This window comes from Macrotis lagotis, chromosome 3, assembly GCF_037893015.1.
Source record: "Macrotis lagotis isolate mMagLag1 chromosome 3, bilby.v1.9.chrom.fasta, whole genome shotgun sequence".
Lineage (NCBI taxonomy): Eukaryota > Metazoa > Chordata > Mammalia > Peramelemorphia > Peramelidae > Macrotis > Macrotis lagotis.
The window spans coordinates 290088043-290097000 of record NC_133660.1 but is presented as its reverse complement, the minus strand read 5'-3'; the positions used below and the strand labels follow the sequence as shown (position 1 = coordinate 290097000).

Here is an 8958-nt window from a genome sequence, read left to right as displayed (position 1 = left end):
ATACTTTAGGAGTGATGAAGTTTCTAATCTGTTTTAGTCTATTTCGTTAGAGTCAGTTACATAAATCTTAATGAGAATATGTAGATCATTTAAATGTGGGATAGAATAAAATGACAATCCTGAAGTTAGTTCATTAGTTCCATTGTGGTCCAGACTCTCATTGTCTCTGTGATCCTGGGCAAGCCCCCTAACTCTGTATGGATCAGTTTGTTCTCTGCAAAATGTGTTCTCCCAGAATTTTTGGAAGCATTTTAGCCCCACCCCCCATTCCAACTGCATGCTCTGCCTTCAATGGTTTTTGTTTTAAAATGAAGAATAATTTTTCTTTTATTCAGTTTTCATTGGATAGAATAATTTTCAAGTTCTTTCTAAAAGAGTATTTTACTTCTTTTGTCTTTTCATTACTTATTTTCTGATACTCATAATGGGTATTTTTATGACCAAACAGGAATGAGCAACTTCTCCATCATCACAGAGTTCCTCCTCATGGAGTTCTCCAACATGCGGGAGCTGCAGGTCCTACATGCTGTGCTGTTCCTGATGATTTACCTAGCTGCCCTGATAGGGAATCTTCTCACCATTGCTGCAATTATTACTGACTCACACCTTCACTCTCCTATGTATTTTTTTCTGAGCAATTTGTCGCTTTTGGATGTCTGTACCATTTCCGTCACTTTTCCAAAATTTATTGTCAGTTCTTTGTCTGGGATTCATTCTCTGTCCATCCTTGGCTGTGCTATTCAAATCTTTTTTGCTGCATTTTTTATAACAGCAGAGTTTGCTTTGCTTGTGGCCATGTCGTATGACCGCTTTGTGGCCATCTGCCACCCCCTCCACTATGGCATCATCATGAATCCTGCACGTTGTCTCTGGGCAGCATCTGGTTCCTGGCTCAGTGGGCTCATTTATTCAGCTGCCCACATAGGTAACATGTTCCGCCAGCCCTTCAGAGGATCTAATGTGATTCACCAGTTTTTCTGTGATGGCCCTCACCTATTGAAAGTCTTACCCCCTGATGTGTTTCATACTGAATTTATATTATTTCTGGCAAGTTTATGTATTTTCTTATTCTGCTTTACCATTTTAGTTTCTTCATATGCTCTCATCTTCTCCACTGTCCTCAAGATTCCTACTGTGGAAGGGCGCTACAAGGCCATTTCCACCTGCTCCCCTCAGCTAATTATCCTCCTGTTGTTCATCATTTCAATAACGCTTGCAATCCTCAGTGACATATCTGACACGTCACCGATTCAAAACCTTCTAATTGCATTGTCCTATACAGCATTGCCTCCACTGATGAACCCCATCATCTACAGCCTGAGGAACAAGCAGATTACAGTTGCCATGAGGAAGCTGATCAGGAGGATGATTTATTCCCTCTCCTGGATATCATAACTCCCTCCCCCATTGGAAACTTTATATTTGCACTATCAAATATGTAAAATGATGCGTATATTGGGTAGCGTAAAGGAGAGAAAAGAGGGACCTAAAAGAAAGACACCCTGGAAAATGATCCTTTAGATGAAAGATTACCAGAATGGAATAAATCTATTATTTATTTTAGCATAATATGAATCCATCCTGGCAGTGGTTGTGGTTTATGGTGAAACTGTCATGGTGCTGCCCCACTGACTTTGGGCAACCATGTCATCAGAGGAATCAGTGGAGTAATACTGGATCCCCTCAAAAGCAATAGATAATCTTGTCGAAAATTAGCCTTCGTCATGTTTATCCTATTTCTCTTCCCTTTAGTAATCCTTCCTTCTCCCTTTCTTTTACATCCATTTATCTTTCTGTGGAATTGTGCTTTTCTTTCCTGGAATATTGAACATATATCCATCTTTCCACATACATATGTCAATATATACATATTTACACATGTATGTGTAAGTGTGTTTCTTCCAGCTACTTTTTTCAATCACAAACCCTTTGATCCTATTTTTTGCCATTTTAAAGATGAGAATCTAGGTTATATGAGAACTATAGTCCCTTCATTTGTTTCTGAGGCTATGATTTTGAACAAAATCTTTGTTCATCCCTCAAGGTGAATTAGTCTTCTTTACACCAATTTTTTTGCAAATCACTTTTTTTTGTTTTTTTATTATATTTATTTTGTATCATTTACATCAGCATTAATTTATTAATTAATTTCTTATCTCTTCTAGTGGATTATCCTGTTCCTTTTACACTTGTGTACCTCCAGGTTAGTAGATAAAAATATTGACTATATAGAAGTGATCATATTTATTTCAACTGATATAGTTTGAAGCTACAATTATACAAAATATTTTAGTTTGGCCTAGTCCAAGGGTAATACGTGAGGTGAATTTTCCAAATGCAGCCCCTCAGGGGATTATTTATACCAATTAGAACCAAGCTATACTCCTTGATAGCAAATTGTGTTTGTTTGTTTTTTTGTATAATTATGGGACAGGTTTTTGCATACAAAGATGTTTCTTGAAAGTATTTAATTTGAAGCTTCTTGTGAAGAGAAGCATTCTTTTGATGAACTTTAAATTTACAGCAATATATTTCATTTCGAGATAGTTCAAGCAGTATGTTCATATTTTTTTAAAGAAAGATTTTATTTATTTTGAGTTTTACAATTTTCCCCCTAATCTTGCTTCCCTCCCCCACCCCCAGCAGAAGGCAGGCTTTTAGTCTTTACATTGTCTCCATGGAATACAATGATCTAAGTTGAATGTTGTTTTTCATCTCTTCAAACAATTCATCCAGAATATATGTTTAAGTTTATTCTGTGTTGGTAATGCTTTTTTCTCTCTTTTGTATAAGTATAGACAGTTAGCAAAACAACATATCAAGATCTGATTTGTGATTTTTGAGGAGCAATTAATCACCCTGAAAATTTAACAATTGGCCCTCTTAAGCCAGGTGAGGATCACATAAGCAGAGTCCTAATAATGTAACTCAATTCCCACTGTCACTTCCAGCCTCTCACAGTATCATTCAGTAGCTTCTCCTTTGAGGTTTATTGGTTTTTACTTAATATCTAATGAATCATTTGCTAATTCACACAACAAAATCCTTCCTTTCGCAATGAGTTCAGTGCTAGAGTCAAGGGCTTTTTTTCTCTAACTCTTGTTTTTAGACTAGAAGTACTTAATTAACATGTTATTCTCCAAAGAATCTTCATTTTCCAGTCCTTTGGATTATACATTCGCTATGACTTAGTTTTTCATTTCAACTTAGGTATAAAGTTATAATCCTTTTTTTGCCATCATATGCAAGAATTTTATTTCCATGAGCAAGAACTCCAAAGTTCCTTTTTTATCACCATCTTTTTTTTTTCATCTGAGTCTTCACTAATTCACTAAATTCAGTTTATATATAGTAAGTCTACACTGAAGGTTAAAACGACAATTATCAACATTGTGGCAACAACACATTCAGTCATTTCCTTTGTGTCAACACAGAAGTGTAATTGAATTCAGAGAACCCGGGAAGTGGACTGAGAAGGCAATCAGACTCTTTACAATACATGAAATAACTTTAACATATACGATAATATGAAATGTTTTGTTGTTAGACTGGGGAAGTCAGTTTTTGCCTTGATTACTGTATTTTTCTCCTAATTGATTTTTCTTCCGTCTTAAGTATTTTCCCATGAATATTTCTTCTCACTTCTGCTTGGCTCAATGAATCACACATTGGGTCCATGGTCTCTAGGTGATCCAGTTCTTGGATATCCCAAACCATCCACAAGCAACTCAACACAGAGCCACCATGATGCTTCACTGGTGATCTTCATTAAGTTTTGAGGCCCGTGTACTCATTATTCATCTACCTTCTCTGATATTTCCCCTTCTGCATACTCACACACACACACGCACACACAAACACACACACATACACACACATACACACGTACAAACTCACACACAGACACACAAAACCCTACATAGACAAAGTCATTTTCCTCCTCCATCTTTGGGGTTAGTAATCAAACTAAAAATAGCATTCCTAGGAGAGATATTCAGTCCAATTGTTGCATGGGTTGAGTCTTCATCCTTGTGACATTCCAATGTAAAACACCTCTACTTTTTTACATAATAAAATGGAAAGAGAACTGAGCCTGGAGTCAAACAGAACTGAATTCACATCTGTTCTCTAAACTTGCTGGCTACTGCACCTTCAGGAAGTCATTTCACTTCTGTGTGCCTCTGTTTCATTAAACAGAAAATCTAGGGAGGTTGGTGTGAGGATCAGATGAAATGTTTCTAAAGTGTTTCCCATAATGTCTGGCAAATAGAAAACCAAGATAAGTTCTTATTTCCTCTCTCCCCATAGAACATTTACTACTTGAGCTCAGGAACTAATTTTATGTATTTGTAATCTCTAGACTACTAGCTTCCATTTTATAGATGCTTGATATATGTTATATTATTATGTTAATTTACATTAATTGCATTAATTTCACAAGCACAAATCTTACCTTATTACTGTCCTGTTTTCAATAAGGTCAAGTGGTTCACTCTTGCCTTTTGAATGAATTAACAGGCATCAAGGAGGCACAGTAGATAGAGCATAAGGCCTGGAGTCAGGAGGACCTGGGTTCAAATCCTGACTCATACATATAAAAATCACCTAGCTGTGTGATCTTGGGCAAGCCACTAAATCCCACTGCCTCACAAACACTTAAAAAAATGAATTTACAGGAGTTTAGTTATATAAGTCCTTTCATCATCTGAATACACAGTACCATTCCCACTTAATCACATATTCCTCTTCTCCAATTGTTTTTTTACAAAATTTATTTATTTTTAATTTTGCCATTTTCTACCTTATTACCCTCCCCCACCCCAAAAGAAGGCATTTTGTAGTCTTTATTTGGTTTCCATGGTATACGTTGATCTATGTTAAATGTGATGAGAGCGAATTCATGTTCTTATAAAATAATGGGAAAACAGAATTTCATAATAAGATAATTTTTTAAATTAAAGGTGAAAGTCTTTGCATATTCTTCAATTTCAATAATTTTTTCTCATGATACAGATGGTATTCTCCATTGCAAATAATAACAAAATTGTGCCTTGATTTTTGCCCTGATGCAATGTGCAAATCCATCAAGGTTGATCATCATACCCATATTGTTGTTAGGCTCCACAATGTTCTTCTGGTTCTGCTTATGTCCCTCAGCATCCGTTCATGCAAATGATTCCAGGCTGCCCTGAATTCCCATCCCTCCTGGTTTCTAATAGAACAATAGTTTTCCATCACATTCATATACTACAGTTCATTAAGCCATTCCCCAATTGATAAACATTTACTCAATTTCCAATTCTTTGCCAGAACACACACACACACACACACACACACACACAGTGCTGCTATGAATATTTTTGTACAAGTGATGTTTTTACCCTTTTTTATAATCTCTTCAGGATATAGACACAGTAGTGATATTGCTGGATCAAAGGGTGTGCACATTTTTGATGTCCTATTAATGTAATTCCAAATTGCTTTCCAGAAAGGTTGCATGAGTTCACAGCTCCACCAACAATGTATTAGTGTTCCACATTTCCCACATCCCTTCCAACATTGATAATTATCCTTTCTGGTCAAATTGTCCACTCCAAAAAGTGTGAGGTCTTATCTCAGAGATGCCTGAATTTGTGCTTTGCTACTAAGTTGTAACTTAGAGCCATGAAATGGAATGCTTTGATTTCCTAATCTGTAAATTTCTTTTACATATTTTTCACCATTTGTCAATTGGAGAATGGATTGTTTTTTTTTAATTTGACTCAGTTTTCTGTATATTTTAGAAATGAGTCTTTTGTCAGAAATACTGGTTGTAAAAATTGTTTCCCAATTTACTACATTCCTTTTGATCTTGGATACACTGATTTAAGTCTGTGCAAAAGCTTTTTAATTTAATGTAATTAAAATCTTTTTGTTTGTTGTAAATGATGTTCTCCATCACTTCCTAGGTCATAAACTACTTCCCTTTCCATAGATCTGACAGGTATCCTATTCCTTCTTCTCCTAGTTTGCTTATAATATTGTTATATTTAACGTCTTTATGCTGTTTCCATTTTTATCTTATATTGGAATAGGGCGCGAGATGTTGGTCTCATCCAAGTTTCTGCCATACTAACATCCAATTTTCCCAACAGCTTTTATCAAAGAGTCGTTTTTAATCCCAGTTGCTTCACTCTTTGGGTTTATTAAATAGCAGATTACTAGATTAATTTCCTACTATTGCATCTAGTCTATTCCAGTGATCCACCACTCTATTTCTTTGTCAATAACAGACAGTTTTGATGACTGTTGCTTTATAATATAATTTTAGATCTGGTAGGACTAAGCTACCTACTTTTGTACTTTTTGTCAATAAATACTTGGAAATTCTCAACTTTATACTTCCCCTTCTTAATTTATATCCAATTTTTCTCTCTCATTAAAGTAAGTTTTGGGAATTTTGATTGGTAGAGCACTACATAAGTATTTTAATTTAGGTAGAATTGTCATTTTTGCTTTATTAACTCAGCCTGTCCATGAGCCATTGACATTTGCCCAGTTATTTAAATATGATTTGATTTGCGTGAGAAGTATTTTGTAATTGTTTTCCAAAAGTTTCTGAGTATGCCTTGGCAGGTAGACTCTCAAGTATTTAATGTCTTAAGTTACTTTGAATGGGCTTTCTCTCACTAGCACTTTCTGCTGTATTTCCTAGAATCATATAGAAATGTTGAGGATTTTTGAGAGTCTATTTTATGTCCTGGTACTTTGCTAAAATTACCAATTAGTTGTTTTTTAGAGGATTTTTTTGGATTCTCTAGATATACTATTATGTCATCTGCAAAGAGTGAGAGTTTTTTGTCTACCTTCCCAATTCTTGTTCCTTCAAATTCTTTTTCTTTTCTTATTGCTGAAGCTAACATTTCTAACACAATATTGAATAGTAGTGGTGATAATGGGCATCCATCTTTCTGGCCTGATCTTACTGGGAATGGTTCTAGCTTATCTGCATTGCATATACTGCTTGTTGATGATTCAGATAGATACTATTTATTACTTTAAGGAAAATCCATTTATTCCTTTACACTTCAGTTTGTTTTTGAGGAGGAATGGGTGTTGTATTTTTCTCAATAGTTTTTTCAGCATCTATTGATATAATTAAATGATTTCTGATAGGTTTGTTATTGATAGAGCTAATAATACTAACAGTTTTTGTAATATTGAACCAACCCTGCATTCCTGGCATGAATCTTCCTTTGTCATAATGTATTATCCTTATGATTACTTGTGGCAATAGTTATCCTAAGATTTTATTTAAAATTTTTGCATGTATATTCATCAAAGAGGTCTCTAATTTTCTTTCTCTGTTTTAACTTTTCTGGGTTTAGGTATCAGCACCATATTACTGTTAGGGAAAGAGTTAGGCAGAGTTCCGTCTTCACCTCTTTTTCCAAAGACTTTATAGAAAATTGGAACCAATTGTTCCTTAAATGTTTGATAGAAGTCACATGTGAATTCCTCTGGCCCTGGAGATTTTTTCTTATGGAGTTCAATAATGGCTTGTTGAATTTCTTTTTTTTGAGAAAGGGTTATTTATGTATTCAATTTCCTCTTCATTTAATTTTGGCTACTAATATTTTTGTAAATATTCATCCATTTCAATTACATTATTAAATATATTGGCATACAGTTTGGTAAAATAATTCTGAATTATTACTTTTATTTCCTCCTCTTTAGTGATGGGTTGACATTTTTCATTTATGATACTGTCAATTTGGTTTTCTTCTTTCTTTTTTTAAATCAAATTAGACAATAGTTTATCTATTTTATTGTTTTTGTCATTAAAAACAACTCTTGTTTTTATTAGCTCAATAGTTTTCTTGCTTTTGATTTTATTAATTTCACCTTTAAATTTTAGAATTTATAATTTGATATTTAATTGGGGGCTTTTTATTTTTTCTTTTTCTAATTTTTTATCAGGTTTTTGCAAGGCAAATGGGGTTAAGTGGCTTGCCAAGACCACATAGAAAGGTAATTATTAAGTGTCTGAGGCTGGACTTGAACTCAGGTACTTCTGACTCCCAGGCCGGTGTTTTACTCACTGCATCACTAGCTGCCCCTCTCTTATTTTTTTTAGTTGCATGTTTAATTCATTCATTTCCTCTTTCTCTCATTTATTCATTTAAGCATTTAAAAATATTATATATACCCTGATAACTGCCTTGGCTGTATCCCATAAGTTATGGCATGATGTTTCATTATTATCATTATCTAGGATGAAACCATTAATTCTTACCATTATATGTTGTTTGATCCACTCATTCTTTGAAATGAGGTTATTTAGTTTCCAATTAGTTTTAGGTCTGTTTCTCCCTGGCCTATTATTGTATATGATTTTTATTGCACTATGACCTAAGAAATCTATATTCACTATTTCTCCTTTTATTCATTTTGATTTTTGTCTAAATGCTATGTACTGCAGAAAAAAAAGTATATTTATTTCTATCCCCATTAAATTTCCTCCGTTGGTCTATCATGTCTAGGTTTGCTAAGAATCTATTTTTCTCTTTCACTTCCTTCATGTTTATTTTATGATTAGATTTAGCTAAATCTGTGAACAGGAAGTTGTCTCTCACAAGTAGAGTTTTGATGTGGATGTCTTTCTGTAAGTCTTTCAACTTGTCTAAGTCTTTGGATGCTATACCATTTGGTGCATACATATTTAGTAATGAGATTCCTTTATTGTCTATGCTACCTTTTAGAAGGATATAGTTTCCTTCCTCATCTCTTTTAAGGAGATTTATTTTTGCAGGTGCTTTGTCTGAGATAAGGATTGTTCCACCTCCTTTTTTTACTTCAACTGAAGCAAAATATATTTTGCTCCAACCTTTTTCCTTTACTCTGTATGTATCTCTCTGCTTCAAATGAGTTTCTTGTAAACAGCATATTGTAGGATTCTGTTTTTTTTAATCCAATCTG

The 8958-nt window shown here is 34.2% G+C and overlaps 1 protein-coding gene across 1 annotated transcript; it reads left to right on the top strand.

Annotated features, from left to right (window-relative positions):
- The first annotated feature begins 501 nt into the window (after positions 1–501).
- On the top strand, positions 502–1395 carry LOC141519471 (olfactory receptor 14I1-like). Its single transcript, XM_074231707.1, has one exon. It carries the CDS (start codon positions 502–504, stop codon positions 1393–1395), a length of 894 nt encoding a protein of 297 aa, XP_074087808.1.
- Positions 1396–8958: the final 7563 nt, after the last annotated feature.

Excerpts from the sequence above, each read along its gene's own strand:
- LOC141519471 (XM_074231707.1), top strand. The coding sequence starts at position 502 with ATGCGGGAGCTGCAGGTCCTACATGCTGTGCTGTTCCTGATGATTTAC.